Raw genomic sequence first — 17,029 nt, 5'->3', positions numbered from 1 at the left:
AGGGTATCTGATATTCTTGACTTAAAAAAAAAAAAGTAGTACATTAAGGAAAAAATCCTAGAATGACTCCAATGACAGGAACTAAGATGTTTACTCAGTTTTAGAGAATATTTCTGGTAGAAGTTAAAACATTTGAAGTTTAATATTTGTAATTAACACTGGTATTATTTCCTTTGATAATAACAGTCATCTGTGATTTGCATTATCCATGCTACTTGCATTCATTTAATTGTACAGGATGCAAATAGAAATGCAACAATATAACATCCAGAGAATTACCAGATTTGAGTTAGCTGATAATCTCAACATTTTGTAAGTGGGGATGCTTTGTAATAAGTAACAGGGGCACTTATCATGGCTGAACTTTCACATCATTTTAGCACTTTAACCATTCTCAACAATTGGCAAAGAAGAATAATCTTTTCTAAGCAGTTTATATTTAAAAAAAAAAAAAACTACAAACAAAAAACATCTGAAAATGTAGCAGCAAAGAGAATCATGTAACAAAGCCAAAATCCTGGGGACTGTTAAATGATACCTAAAATTCTGCAGAGGATTTTGCCTCAAACTGCTATTCACTCTGACTAAAATAAATAAATAAATAAATAAATTACAAAGCCTGATTAAAGTGAGACAGCCTATAAATAAGCAAATATTTTTATGTACACAAAACAAAATCCAGGTAGAAAAACTCTCTGTATACATACTGACAAAAGTCATTTGCCCAAACAAATAACTTGGTGCTAAAAAAAATCTCACTGCTTAACTGAAGCTTTTATTTTTCTGTTATCAAATTTAGTTTATCCATAGTTACCTGTTTAAGATTTAGATTTTTCTCCTATATCAGAAATGCCTATTTATTCCCTTTATTCTGAGAGAGCTGAGAAACCATAACCTGAGTTCTCAACATTTCCCCCATATAAACTGCAGATGCGTATTGTTTTGTTTCTCTTAAACTGTTTCCTTCATCATAAACATTTTCCTTAAACAACATAGAGTAGTACATTTTATTAAATATGAATGTACATTTTCTTCTTGGTTAAATTCTCAAACGCATTAGTCAAAAGCTAAATACGTAGGTTGAAAAGGTAATAGAAATTCTAGTTAATCAGAAAAGATTAGTATTGTTAATTAATGATACATATAATTAATATTAATAATGAAAATAAATTATAAATAAAATATAATATTAATAACAACTAATATTTCTAGCAAGTTGTGTTGTTAATATTAGCTCTTTAACAAACTATTTTTTCCAGACACGTTAATGTACTGTAGGAGCAGTATACTTTACTAACACATTATTTGAAGCATGTTATTTGCTCAAGTTGAAGTAACTGAAACTTGAGTCTCTAGCAACAGAACTGGGAAATCCTCGTTCTGTTTTAGAAAAAAAGTCTTTCCATACTAGTTTCATATCTGTTATATACAAACAAAAAAGTGAATGATTACAAAAAACTAAAGATTCACCCACCTGGCACAATGATCTACAAAATATTTGATTGCTGAGTATTGCTAACTCGATTTGGTTTGCTTGCTTGTTTCTAATTTCAAAAATACTTCTTTCCAAATCCCCTCTGAACCACACCAAAGCCCAGATGTCAAAAACAACCCAAAGTAGATCTTAATAAGCAATGTTAGACATTAATGTTCAAAAACACAATTAGGCAAAGACGATACTTTTGGTGAAATACATTACTTTACTGAGTAGAAGGAAACTTGACAACTTGAGCTGATCTACAGCCAGCTTTCGCTCTTCTCCCTCTCTCTGTTGATTCCTCCATTTCCACAATTACTAAAAAGCTTTATTGCAACAACTTCAAAAAGAGTCAACAAATGAAAACACTGTTGGCATATACTTTCAACTGATTAATCAAAATCATCCCATGCTACTCTCTCTCAGGAGAGTTTCCTGTTGCATGCTTTGTTTTTCCTAATAACCTTCATGTGCTTGAAGTCAAAGTGGTACCATACGTGTTTGTATTAATTTTGAACGTTAACATGTGAATCATAAGCAATAAACTGAGCAATTTTGTTTTTCCAGCAAAGTCTGTTGTAAAATAAGTATGAATTGTAATGACTGCTTATGTTAGAGATGCAACCAACTTTGCAGCACATCTTCTTTGCCCGCGTTAAGTCAATAGCTAAAAATACACCACATGACAGAGGGACACAGTAAAATTTTACAGTCTCATCTGAAACAGGGATGGCATTTGGAAGGCATTATAGAGCAACCTCCTGCAACACTCTGAAAACCAAACTGTGCTCTTCAAGATTGTTAATTGCTACTACCAAAAAGAATGTGGCAAGAAGGTCAATACAGACAACTGTTATCTTTACAGATGGGCAATGTAAACTTCTGGGCAAATAAATCCAAGCATAATCTGATGAGAATCTATATTGATTGAAGAACAAAGCAGTAAACCGCAAGGAGAGTGACACTGAAAGAAAATTAGAAAGCACAGAACTACAGGAGCACATCACACACATACACAAAAAAAGCCACCTCAAAATGAAAGCCATTTCTAATTCCACCATAAACACCAGAAAGATTTATATCATTTAATAATTAATGAATTGAACAGTGTGCTTCAAATAATGTTCAAATTAAAATAGCAATATACAAAATAAGGCCGACTACCTGTACGACAGCATTTCTCTAACTTGTGTGTCAAGTTTGGGGTTTCCTTTGTACAAAAAAAATCTAGAAAACATTGATTTGCAAAATCCAACTTTTCAACAAGCATGTCTAAACAGTTCTGCTTACTATATTGAATTGTCATTTGGCTTGATACAGTGGTACTAAAATGAAGACATGGAACAAAATTCCCCCATACTTTGTTCTGTGTCATAGCACTTATGAAGTACACAAGTTTGAAGCCAAACAATACACCCCATTAGAAAATACTTAAGATTAACAAAAGCAGTATCATCAAGAATGTAAAATTAAACAGAAATTGAGATTATTAAATACAAGTAGACAGAGATAATATATAAAAGTATTAAACATTAGGACCTGCAAACCTGCAACAACTGAGAAGACTACTATCAGCTTGGAAAACCTTAAATGTACTTAAGTAAAGTCATTTTTTATTTTCCTTAAGGCCTTTGCAACTGTAAAGCTGATAATACAAAATTAATTACTAGAAATTGTTCTAAATTAGTGAGCTAAAAGGCCAATCATTAATCTTCACCATCATTTGATGGGTAATCCATAGCTGTTTGCAACGCTTGGAATGCATGTCTACATACCAGTAGCTAAAAACACTTGTGAGCTAATAACTGCAACATTTGCCTTTGCCATTAATTTTAACTTAATTTGACATCCAACATTTACTAATTGGCAAGGAGAAAAATTAGCGTACAGCAAGGAAAAAGGTTAAGATGATTGACATTTGCATTAAAGAACATACAGAAAATATTTTAACTACATGTTAAGATTTTGTCCTTTTTTCCATTATCAGGTGGGCAATTTTGTAGAGTAGAGGCAGGGAAAGTCTCCCAGACAGGCCAGACAATTACACTGCACTGCTCTTTCCTTATAGTCTGCTCAGTGCAAACTAGTTCCTGTGCTGCTGATACCATCAATAAACTCTTCATAACTCCAGAAAGAGTTACTACTTTCTAGATCTCAACAAGGACTTTATTGACCTGTTTTTCCATTTCTCTGTTAGCAACAGTAACTGTTCAAAAGTGGATACTGATCCCCAAACAAAAACAGGTCTGTTGAGATTGGTGGCAGCAATGTCTGTAGATATCAAACCTAATTTTCAATTCAGTGAAGTGAAAGATATAAAGGTGCAGTGTGCACCGTACACTGACTTACAGTCTATAACCTACTGACCTGAGGAATCTCAGGGTTATTTCTGAACAGTTATGTTAGACAGACAAGAAAAGCAAATTCACATTTATTATGCAGGGCACCACACATAAGAACTTCCTAGGAGTCATCCATGCTGCTTTCAAAAAGCATTCACCAACATAAAAGTGAAAAACAACAGGGTGAAAATTACCGTACCAATACATTTTCATGTTCCTGTATTTTCATCTAAGTAGCAATATTTTATTTATTTATTTATTACTTTTTTTCTCCTCAACCTGAGAAAGAATATGCATGCAAATAGTTTCTGGAATAAAAAAAACAAATCCAAATTATGTTGACTGGTACGAGTCTTAGTTTATCTGAGGGAGAAATTTATATATTGGCTGTGTTTTATTTTCAAATCTAGTCAAGGTATACATTACTATGCCTATAGTAGGTGGTGTTACATCACCTCATAGTAACAACTGGAAACAGCATACCAAACACATTCGCTCATTTTTGTTAATGCAATTATTACTTCCAGTTTGTTTAAACTACGAGACATAAGCACATTATCTTCTCATGGTACTTATTTCCTTTCTATTCCAATTTCTGCCAACATTCCTACAGTTCAATAGTGAAAGTCTCCAGGGAATACTACTGTGCCTCGTGCCCATTTGATGTTTCATTATTAATAAAAATATGTTGTAGCTAAATGCAGTGTTTACCACTGTGCATGTTTTAACACCCAGCTAGAGGTCTTGTGCAGCTCTCCTTCTGGTTACTGTTCTCCTACATATCCATATGTTGTTGGAAGCCCTGCAGAAGCGACCACAAGTTATGGCATGGAGGTGCTTTCTCCTCTGGTCCCCACAGCCACAACAAACACAGGTAGCAGCAAGTACAGAGGTATGTCTCAAAAACTGCAGCAACTCCAAAGGAGGCCACTAACAATTCTTGGGGCTGCAGACAGTTCCCATCTTCCAACGCTTTTCCATTTAGTTATACAGCTGATAATACATTTTCTCTTCAAGACCTCTTAGGAAGACTATCTCATACCTGTCTGCTACTTTTTCCCCCTCCCCTCCCCCCCAAAGTTGTTTCCCCTGCCCATGTGTTTCCCCATTTCTTTTTTTTGAGGCCTTTGGCATTTCTCAACAAAAGGTAGGTATCTTTTATACTTTCTTCTTTTAGGGCTTCAGTGTAGCTCCATCAACTCACCTGATCCTGTTCTTTCCTCCTCCTAAGTTCTCAGTCTACTTTGCTCACTCTACTCCTACCTCCCATTTCAGTCTTTACTTTGAGTTCAATTTAATCAAATTTTAACTTCCTGCCTTTAGCCATGACGTTCCATTCACCCAAACTGAGTGAACAGTGAGATGGAAGAGCTCCGCATTAACCATACATGCTGCATTCATAAGAGCCCATCAGTGGTTTATATCCCTCCTTCCAACTATTCTGCCTGCTGAACAATGAAATCACTTCCTTCTCAGGGGCACTGATCAGGAAAAGCCTTTCCATATGCCACCTACGAAAGAAACTCTAACAAGGGAACAACTAGAAAAGGACAACTTGATCAGGATCACAGTTTGAAGGGAGGATGCACATTCTACTCATGAAGTTCTTTCTGCTCACCAGAAATCAGGTGGTTCCCCCTGAGATTCATTTAGATCTAGAAAAAGCAATATTTTTATGAATAGCTATTTACACCATAAGAATGAACCCCATATTTAAGTATTTCAATCCTGCTACTGTAAGTAATTTGTACCTCCCCTAGCTTTGCTTCCGAAAACCTACAGTAATACAATAACCCCCTTGACTAGCTACCTCTGCTTCTCCCTCAGGACAATGCAGACACACTTCTCAGATGAAGAACATCTGAAGCCTTCAAAATGCCTTAGAGTTAAACATTCCTGCCCCCACCACTGTAGGAGACCGTCTCCTAACCAGGGGAAAACCATTCTCAGCAGCTCAGGAATGCCAATGGGATTTGAACTCAAGAGATGCTGATAGACCGTTACTTTCTGAAACTACTGAGCCATGTCTCCCTCTCTACAAATTCAAGTTTTTTTGTCGTTGTTGTTGTTTTTAACATTTCCATCATATATTAATTCCTTCACCACCTCATCATTGCTGCTTTTGCCATTTTCCTGCATCTGACATAGTGATGAAAATCAGGCAAACACAACATATGTAAGCCCTACACACAGTTTTCTTTCTTTTGCATTACACGAGTGGGGCACCTAAAACCATACAAATTTACTTAACACTTACCAATGTTTATTACAATCATACTTCGGACTGAAAACTAACAACTGTGTAGAAATACGTTGTATTTTCAAGTAGTAATATTTTAAGATTATACTTCTCTCTATTTAGATCAGTGAACAAAATAATAAAATATTTTCCACTTAACAGACAGTAAAATTGTAGTATGCACATATTAAAATTTCTGAGTCATACTAAAATTTTTAGAGCTACTGAAAAGATTCAGAATTTACCCAAATGTTTCTCTTTAACCAATTCATACGATAACATGAAGCAACTTCTTAAGTAATAAAATACATATAAGAGCCCAAAATAAGCAAAACGTTAGTTCTTTCCAGTAGTTTAAAACCCTGAAATAATTTAGGAGCATATTATACTGCGTAAATCATTACATTTTTTCAAAACTTGGGGAACCTGAAAGGTCAAAAAGGCAACTTGTCCACTATTCTTTACTTGTTTCCTATTATTAACCACAAAACCATTTGTTCTTTTCACCAAGCAACACTAATACAGGAATGAAGTCTAGAGCCTAGCTGCCATGGTTATAATGTTTAAAAAACTCAACTTCTTCAAAGCTTTCATAAATTCAATGCTAGCTGATTACAACAAACCTGAGTTTTGATTTAATTTTTTCATTAACATTTTTACTGATCTAGAAGCCACAGATGAAGCACATTTGTATGCAACATGTTAATATTTGAAAACCAGTAAGAAATATAATATGGAAATAGCAGAATACATGAGTAACATTAAAAAATTTGGCTTTAAAAAGGTTACACACACCTTTTAAATTCTGCGTGCAAGGAAACCAATGTAGTGCAATTATGCTAGAAAAGCCGTTGCTGCTTATAAAACGTTGTGCAGCTGTTGGAGGAGAGGGTTACAGTGACAAACAGCTTCCCTGCTACAAAGGTGGCAGGAAATCTATCAAACTGGACAATAAAATTGCAATTGAGTTTCTTTGGCTTTTTATAGCAGCTGCATGTATCTTGATGTGTAGCTCTGCAAAACCTATCCAATTCTGTAACACTATTCCTTTATATACTAGTTCTTTATCATAGAATGGTGTTATAAATTAGTGGTAAGAAAGAAGCAAAGGGCTGTAAAAAGGAAAAATAAGCAGTAACCCAATACAATTAGAGATGAAATAATAAAAACACAAATTGGTTATTCTCTTAGCAGTGTTAAGGAAATATTTTTCTTCCCATAACTCCCGCATTACTTTGAAAGCATACTAGAAATCAAAAACATCTGAGATGCACTTAGCACCTAACAATTTGCCCTCTGAATTATGTCTATACCATGTAACGTATGAGTCTATTTTTGTGATTCTATATGAATCTCAATATTGGTATAACAGGATACAAGAATATTATAAGTAAAATTAGACAGATTAAAAATTCATTATCATTAGATATTGATATATAAGGACATCTTCAAGTGATTAGTAAGGTTTTGCCATGGAGCTTTTTAGCAATTCATCGTGATTTATGTTGATGTAATTAAAAGACAGCTATGAAAAATCACCTAGCTTTTTACCGCTAGCTGCATAAAATGCAAATATTATTTATTGAAAACCTTAAAATAGTAAAAGCATAAAAAGGTGAAAAAAATCCCATTTTAAAACCTTTGATCATTGCAGTATTATTCATCCTGCTGTTATTAAGCTAGTTTTTGGTTGCTTTTGTTGTTTAATCATTTTCCTTTGTTTTTGTTGAGGTGGATAATATTAGCACCAACGTTCAAACAAAATTATCTCCCTCAAATTCATTTTAATTCCTTCAAAATTACTATATGGCTCTGCTGCTAGCACTGCCTGAAATCGCACACTTCCAACCTTGCCATTGTTCAACTTCCTCCAAATTAGGTTGGAGGAAGAAAAAAATCCTTACATATTAACCAGAAAGCCAACAAGTCAGACTTGGGGCAACTGATACAATAAGTTAATTCTACCACCAAGGATACCTTGCTATACCAGCATGCCAGGAACTGAATATGAAAGGACATCATATTCTCACTATTCTCATAAAGCACATATTCTCATAAAGCACATCATATTCTCACTTGCCATGGTACTGCATAAAAACCATACACAGCCTTCATCAAAAAAAGGTCAGAAGTATCATAACCTGTATCTCATATTTTTGGTATTTTGTAAAACCAGATCTCGTCATAATATTTGTCCACGGGATCACTTAAAAAAAAAAATAGGCAACAACAAAAAGATTTAAGTCTATGAACTCTAGACCATTGATTAGCCACATTAAGTCACTAAATTAAGATACTGACAAAAAATCTATATTATTACTTTCATACAGAAGCCATTTAAATGGGATTTCATACATTGAGTTATCTTACAACTCATAAACAAGTTAAAGAATAGAGCTAAAGCTTATAGAATATGGAGAAGGTAATTTTTAAATTCAATACACCAAAATCCTGTATAACAGAGGTAAAAAGGTGGTCTTCCTTCACCTCTCTATCTTTTCCCAGGCTTAGTTTCCCAGCAATTCCAAACAAGCACAGAAATGTTTTAAATTATGCCAGTTTCTGTAAGAGTACATCAGGGATCTTCACACTGGCTACAACTTGCCATTGAACGATATACTCCACCTACACCCTCTGTGTCTTGAGGTAAAGAGAACAAACAGATTTGAGGACTGCACAGCCAACAGAAAAGATGGATGATTAAGGGTATTTCAATAACTAAAATGTAATCTTTGTAAAGGGTTAAAATTTGGCACTTTATTCTTCACACCTGGAATCCATTTAGCCAAGTGCCTGCTTAATGATATTATTCTATGCACTTTTATTATATAGATTTCTACATTTGTGTCTCCATAGCCAAATAACCACAATCAAGCTATGCATATTATGAATAAACAGAACTGCCAAATAACAGTATTCTTACTGTCTACAAAGACCAACTTTTTTGGAGTAATTCATACAAAACAAGGACCCTCAAATGCTAACGATTCCTTAACATCATAAAATGATCACTAGGATTCAAAGACTTGCAGATGTTCTCTTTTTACGTGGTTAACTTCCATGCATTTAGAAAGATGCAATTTAATGTTTAAGTCATCTTCAATAAATATTTCTGATAAACCGTAATTATTACAAGGCTCACATTGGCCTCAATTTTTGGTTAAGAAAAAGGTAGGGCAGTTATATTTTATATTACTGTTATTTGCTTGGAGATCCACAAATAATGAGAATATAATTTTAGTTGCAAGTACAACAACAAAAAGAAGAAGGCTAATAGTCTTTCTCGTACTGCAAGGATTTGCGTTCTCACTCTGCATCCCATGACAGCTTAACAGCTGAAGCATCTGTCTTAACTTTGATATCTTTGCTTTTTACTGGTTTGTTTTACAGCCTTTTCATGTTGCTTAAAGGTATTTTTATGAATAGATACGGTGCGCCCCCTTGTGTTCATTCCATTACTGAAAACCCACACCAACACTAAAATTATTCAGAAAATGCTCCTCAAACGGTTCTCACTTTCCAAAATATTTGTGCCATTTTCTGTAAAAATCAATACTCTAACTATTTCAACAACAACAACAAAACATATTTGTTTGAAGTGTTCAAATAACAAAATTAATACTTTTTTGTCAAATATTTGAAACATTTATATCCAGTAACAGAAACAAATCTTGGTTTTTATTTATTTATTTATTTTAAATACTGATCTTCACTACGAGACTATCTAATTGTATGATCTACCACTTTAAGACACGAAAATTAATTATATTGCATAACAAAATTTCCCAATTATTTCAAACACTCACCTTTGAATGTGTAATAGACAGCGTATCCACCCAAACACGCCAGCCACCCCACTCATATTTGATTGCATGGTAGAGAAGAATTCGAAATATGGTATACACCATCTCAGTTATCTTCTGTTCCTCAGAAGTCTTAGGATTAAAACAGCAAAGAGAAAGCATCCACTCCTGCCAGACAGAGCACTGCAACAAACTCCTGCAAAATACACACACGTTATTAAATCAAATTTTAAAACACATCTTAGAAATATATAATCAGCCAAGTATGGTATCCAAAATCTTTAAAACCACTGCTTTATGTAAGATTATCTAATTTTATGTATCAAAAACTATATTACAGAATTTGCTGAACAGCTCTGTTTAACCAGGCTAATCCACTAGCATACCTTGTTACTTACACTGCATATTTGTATATATGGGCATAAAGTAAGTCATCTTACCTCCTATTTTCTCTGCTGTTATTAAAAAGTTTAATCATATCTGAGAGAAATGCTCGCCGAACCTCCAGAGTTTCTGGTGTCTGTGGAGAATTACGTAGCAGGATTGCAATAACCTTCAAAATCTCTGTAAAACAGTTAATGAGCAAGGAAATATTAGTACTAAGCACAGTTTAAAACACTGGACACCTTCCAATACTGTTTGTATGCTGATTTCTACAAGAAAAATAATACTACATAATATATACACACACTGAAAAGAAGCAAATCTCTATCTGAGTAGAAGATTTAACTATTACAAATCCCTTTTTCTAAGAGAGTTCACAAACCTGCTCACCCTTCAGGGGGATTTGCAGGCCTATGCAGCTGAAGAAAACTGAAACAGAGTTAAATTAATCTGGAATTTTTTTGAATTACCAGATTTAAGGAGCACAAATGTTACTGAATGACAAATGACTTTAAAACAAGCCAATATCAGAACGTGTCAGAACCTTTTTCTAAGAAGACAAAGTTCACATAATACATCATGTATAAAATCAACATATGAGAAAAATTCATAAATTTTGCTCTCCTTTATTAAGTGTGAATTTTCAAACAATGCGACCAACTCATGATAGTTCTTGACAATTTTTGTTATAAAATTATGTTCAAGGACGGGTACAAAACCTTCCTTATTTTAAGTTTCACCTCTCGTTATATTCTAGGAACATACTGTTTTTTGTTTTCCACGTAAACAGCCAAAACTGTGGCTATCTTTTTGAAGCAATGGGACATTCGCTGTTCTTGTTACTTTAAAAAAATTAAGTTCACTTTGTAAATCAACTAAGATGCAATTTGTACACAATCACTGTGTTAGTTCCCTCTTGTACAATTTCTCTAAATTTGTATTAAAATCAGCACCAATCTTAAAAAACTGATCTATAAGTCAGTTGTCCCTAATTCCACACTCAAACCTTACACTGCAAATAAGCTGTATTAATCACAGCAGTAAGTGCCAACTTCAAAAATATTAAGAGTATACAAATCTCATCACATCTGCTTCATACGGATTTACCATAAAGCATATGACACTACAACCAGATTTTTCTTCTCCATCTGCTTTGCTTTCCTTACTCTTCCCCACTTTCCACATGAAGCAAACCCACAACTGTGACCTACATTTAATAACAAAGCAGCTATGAAGTTAAAAAAATCTATATATCTCCAGAAAAAAAAGCCAAACTCCCAAAGCTACTGTAACTCTATTGTATTGTATAAAGAGTATATTAATAATGCATAGAAATCAAGAAAGGAGAGTATTTCCTCCTAGTTCAAAAGACATCTAAAAGTTTCATATCAAGATATTTTTCCATAAAGTAACCTAAGCAAAAGAGCGAGCAGATACATTTCTCCCCTACTTTCCATCTAGCATTGTTGCATTGAAGGTAATTTAAAATGAAGGCTGTTTCCGTATTTCACGTAATTTAGTCTGGCATCACTAAATAATGCAATCAGAATTGTGCTGGAACCTTAACATGTATTAAATCAAAATATTCTGTGCACACAAGTCTTGAAAAACTATTTCATAACATGACTGCACAGCCAAAAGGGGTGAGTTATGAACTCCATACACAGTTAGACTTGTAAAATGCCTTTCAAAAGACTGAAGACTTGCTTCCTAAATAGCTCCAACTAAATGTACATTATCTCATCTCTTTTATGAAAACCTGTGTATAACTGAGATTAGAATTAAGACTGGTGAAAGTAATTAATAAGCACTCTCAGAAGACTTTTATTCTGGTATCACTTGGAAATTTATATAAATTCTTACGAGGATTTTGTATCTTCACTGCTGAATCTGGGTCAGGATGTTGTTTATGTATCACTTGTGTGCAAATCTGTTCAGTCAGAATCTAGAGAGAAGAAAGAAGATGCCACGTCAATGTCCATAAGGAGAGCCTACTGAAAAATAGTTGGATCCATCTTTTACACAGCATCATCATTTCATCATAGTTATACTTATTATCCAGTAATATATTTTCACCTTACTTATTATCTAGAATTGTTCATAATGAGCATAACCAACTTAGGCCAAAAAAAATGAAGTAGTGAGCTTTGGGAAAAAAAAAAAAAAAGCAGCATTCAGCTACATCACACAAAGGTTTTGGTGTCATCTGGAACATATCAGCACAAATATGTAAGCAATTTTCTAACAATGTCTTACAAATAATTATAAAGATTGGATCCTAACTACAGTATATTACTACCTCAAATAGGACATTGTATGTGGTCATGGTGATTAAGCTTGTCTGAAGCATCAGCCTTTCAGCCAACAAAGAGAACAATCCATGTCCAAGCATGACTTCAGCTTTTCTCCTAGAATTGTACAGAAAGATAAAATAAGCTTACATATTAAAATCGCTAAAAAATATGCCTCAAAAATCTAAAATTACTGAAAACATTTTTTTTGGTGTTGTTTTTGGCACCTTAAATCTTTCACTTTGGGGTAATGAAAAGTGCAAGTGTAACAATTCTGGAAGTGCTAGTCACTCCCTGAAGACAGACATCTTTTTTTTCATAAATGTGGTCCACTCACTCATGGGCCCAAAAAGATGGAACACACCTTTCTTGATAAACATTAAGGCCAAGATAAAGATAAACATCTTTGTCCTCATTTATCTCAAAAACACGTTTTAACCATGGACAGCGATCTCAAGCGTTATCTAGCATTGTAGCAAAGTTCCCGGCTAACTCAGCTAATGAATATCAGTATCACACTATGTGTCACAGCTCCACAATTTCATGACTTCCACGATAAAAAGAAACAAATTTAAAAAACATGCTGATAAAATACATCTCAAAAAATAGTGGAGAAATCTGTGCAACACTTCCACTATTCAAAGTAAGGACAAATAGCACTGATGTATGTCCATAGCCTTAGTAACACAGACGTGAAGGTCATGACTGAATTACAAATAATTTCACAGGTAAATTACCAAGCAGGCTCAACTGAGAATGATTAGCAATTCCTACATTAGTCACCTCAGTAAAAGGGCAAAAACTTTTATGTATTTGTAAAATACTCTTCTGTTGTAGAGTAAAGATAAATATTTATCTGCTTTGACTCTTGAGCCATGACAACCACATATAGTCTTTTATCTTAGTTAAATTCACATCACAAAACGGCTTAGACACACAGGCAACCAGGCACATGAAAAAAAAAAATTAGTACATTTGTTCAATATTAGCGCAGTTTTAACCAATTTTATTAAGAAGGTTTAAAAAGCCATTTGAGAAATCTGAAACCTAATTTTCAGTAAGCAATATGGGTTTCAATCTCAACAGTCTAATTCTTGCTACTGATTTCACTGGTATTATGCAAAAAGTACACTTTAAAAAGCAGGCAGACAATGCAAGTAAGAAATAAATGAACTTGATAAGGAAGCGATAATACCTAGACACTAGTAATACAACCATGTCAGAAATGGATTAATGACAAAGTGAAGAGTACTTAAAGAATAGCAGCTGCTATTTGGTGAAGTGTATTTAATTATTAACCACCAACATAGTTATATTTTATTTACAAAAAAAATGCATACACTCAAATACATGATGTACATATAAACATATATACCACATATATGTGATTTTATATGTACATGATTTTATAAGTGTCATAAGATGATTGCATTTTTTTTCCCCTTCTTCTCTTTTTTCTTTTTGATAGACTTAAACCAGTACTTACTTTGGAGCAAGATGCTTTAAGAAATATCCCATCACTTTCAGAGCTTGCACCCTGATGCCTTCACTTTTTGATGCTAGAAGCTTGTAGACAACCCTAAGCAGAGAAAACATAAGGCTTCCTAAAATATTTGAAATATACAGCAGTTTTTGGCTTGGAAAATTAACTGAAGTAAAACGCAAATGAGTTTTTCTGAGGCTATTTTAAAAGGATGACTATTAATAAAATCAACTGCACAATAGTTTCTGATTTCACATTTTATAATTAGATTTAAAAATTTTATAGTCAAATTTAACCATCTCCCAAATATCAATAGCTAAAGCATATAGATAGATAGATAGATACATAGATAGATATAGATCTGTAAAAAGGCTACTGCGATTCCTATATGCAAAGCTTTATTAATCTGATATTTACCCAGAAAACTAATCAAGCAATTCTTTTAATGTATACCTGGCTGTATAGGTACAGTGACGAATGAATTTATTTATTTTTTTACTACCACTAACATTTGCAGACAATAAAGCTAGCATTCTAGTCGAAATACAAGGGCCTTGAAAAGGAATTCATTTATACAACCCTCTTTATACAAGGAGGCTCTTGCTGAACACAGCTATACTAGCAAATACTCATGTCTTCTAGAAATCAGGTTTCTCAGGTTGGAACCACAGAAAAATTAAAAACCAATAATTAGCGACAACTAAGGACATGCGTTGGAAATGATCTGCCTGGCAACCCATTCTCCAAAGCAGCATTAAGTTATGTCAGGATCATTTGCCCATTCAACTGTCCCAGAGTACTAGAAAGCTTCTCATCTCTACATTTTTAAAGCAGCATTCCTTCTCAGGAAATTTACCTTATTCATTGAATCAAAAGTGGGTTAAATTATATTAAAATTTTTTTAGTGTAGAAAAGGGGAGTAGGCAAATTAAAATTCCTGAACAGCCCATATTTCAGAAGTCTCTAACTTCAGAGTTCTTAATTTAGTAACCACAAGGAGTTTTCAAAAGTAAAATAGTCTTCAATGTAGTTTACCTGTATTTTCAAAAAAAGCTGAACAGTTCACTGTCAGAATTCTGCTGCTGTAGGCATCCACACCTTAAGCTAGTTGGTAGGAGTTGTTTTCCTTATTGACCAGCTGCTACAGGTGATTCTAAAAGACTTAACCAGTGCCTCCAGAGATCTCTGCTGACAATAGAGCACTGCCTGACCATGGACCTTAGATGAAGGAATACACCCTCCAGCAATACGTGCTTTACCAACAACAAACCTTTCCGCTTGGTGTGCAAAGCCTGTATCTCTTTCCCTCCTACCTGTCCTTTCAATATTATCCGCATTGACCTTTGTCTCCTGTACTCTGTACCTTTCTGTGCAAACCTGTTCTCGTTTCTCATGTCCAGCACCACAAGGACTGGAGTGAACCGACTGACACCCTACTTTCAAAGAAGTGCATCTCCAGCTCATACTGCAAGAGCCATAAGCAGCAGATTTCAGCAGCTTACTGCTTCAACAACTGGGAGAAGTTTTCATGGAAAAGCACATCAGACAACAGTGTGAGTCTATACTGGGTTTGCCTGGGATGGAGTTAATTTTCTTCAGAACAACCTGTACAGTGCTGCATTTTTGATTTGTGACCAGAAGTGTTGATAAGACACCAGTATTTTAACTATTGCTGAGCACTGCTTGCACAGCATGCAGACCTTCTCTGCCCATCCCAGAAGTAGGCTGAGGTAGAAGTAGGAAGTATACAGCTGGGACAGCTGACCCAAACTGACTAGAGATATTCCATGATGCATGTACATTATGCTCAGCAATAAAACTGGGGGGAATCTTTCCCAGGTAGTCATTGCTCAGACACTGGCTGGGCATCAAACTAGTTCCAGGAAGTGCCAAGTGACTGCCTTTGCAACATTCATTTTCCCCTTTTTTCCTCCACTTATTCAACTGTCTTCATCTCAACCCACAGATTTTTCTCAGATGTGCTCTTATGGTTCTCCTCCCCATCCTGCTGACCATGGTCTACTCAGAGACTCTCACCACACCTGCAGTGCCAAACTCCTGCTCTATACCTGCTAACAATTCTCCACTAAGCAGCTTTCAGACAGTGAGGGGCATTTGTAGCAAAGTACTAGACTTAGCTATCCGAACAGTTCTAAAATAGTTTTTGCAAGGTACAAAACAGGTTTAGTCAACACAGCAAGGAGAATATCCACACAACAGATGAAAGTTAGATAAATTAACAACAACTAGAAATGCCATCTTACAGTGGGAAGTCCAGAAACCTTAACTATATTTGACATTACTAATTTAATCTGTAATACCGCACAGATCTCATCGTGTACATCTTCTACTTCCTGAAATAAAATAAATCAGACTAGTATTTACCTTAACTTTTAAATAATAATTTGCAGTGCATGCTTACTATGTATTCATCCATGTTTAAGTGCTACTAACGTCTTACTATGTTCATAAATAAAAAACAGTTGTTGTTACTAATTAAAACTTAATCTTTTAATAAAACACATTTATTGAGATAGTGAAAGGTTCTAATATTGATCTTCTATCACTGTGAAAAATAACGAATGCAATGTTTTCTCAATGCTCGTAAATCTCCCATAAACAACTTTAGTTTTAGTTCTCATGTTGTTATCATTTACATCTACTTTTTTCATTTCTTTTTCAGACAGTACAGTTCTCACCACCATGAAGATTGGTTTTGACGCAGCTATAGCCCACGATATTGGGCAGATCTTTGAATCTGCCAAATTTGATTTGATTACAACAACAAGGACTACTAAGCTCTCTCTACAAAATAATAATAATAATAATAATAATAATAATAATAATAATAATAATAATAATAATAATAATAATAATAATGTCCTAATGTTCCATAGCAATTATATTGGATTAGAAGGCACAGTGCCTTATTGGACCTTTTCATGTATATTTTCCTGAATAGATTCTTGAGGAAATTTGCATAGCTTTATTATAATAAAGATCTCAGTGA

At 34.2% G+C, this 17,029-nt stretch overlaps 1 protein-coding gene across 5 annotated transcripts in view; it reads right to left on the bottom strand.

The window, feature by feature from the left end:
* Positions 1-17,029, bottom strand: part of LRBA (LPS responsive beige-like anchor protein) — a 392,983-nt gene that overhangs the window by 321,147 nt on the left and 54,807 nt on the right. For all 5 annotated transcript variants that reach the window (XM_084285540.1, XM_084285542.1, XM_084285541.1 and 2 more), the window contains 5 exons: positions 14,023-14,115; positions 12,545-12,653; positions 12,109-12,190; positions 10,302-10,425; positions 9,865-10,057 (listed from right to left, as the gene is read on the bottom strand). In XM_084285540.1, the coding sequence (XP_084141666.1) occupies positions 9,865-10,057; positions 10,302-10,425; positions 12,109-12,190; positions 12,545-12,653; positions 14,023-14,115 (601 nt within the window). The remainder of the gene's footprint in view (positions 1-9,864; positions 10,058-10,301; positions 10,426-12,108; positions 12,191-12,544; positions 12,654-14,022; positions 14,116-17,029) is intronic.

Source organism: Netta rufina (genome assembly GCF_964035555.1).
Source record: "Netta rufina genome assembly, chromosome: 4".
Taxonomy (NCBI): domain Eukaryota; kingdom Metazoa; phylum Chordata; class Aves; order Anseriformes; family Anatidae; genus Netta; species Netta rufina.
Note: the sequence above shows the minus strand (reverse complement) of the source record. Positions and strands in the feature narration are given on the sequence as shown.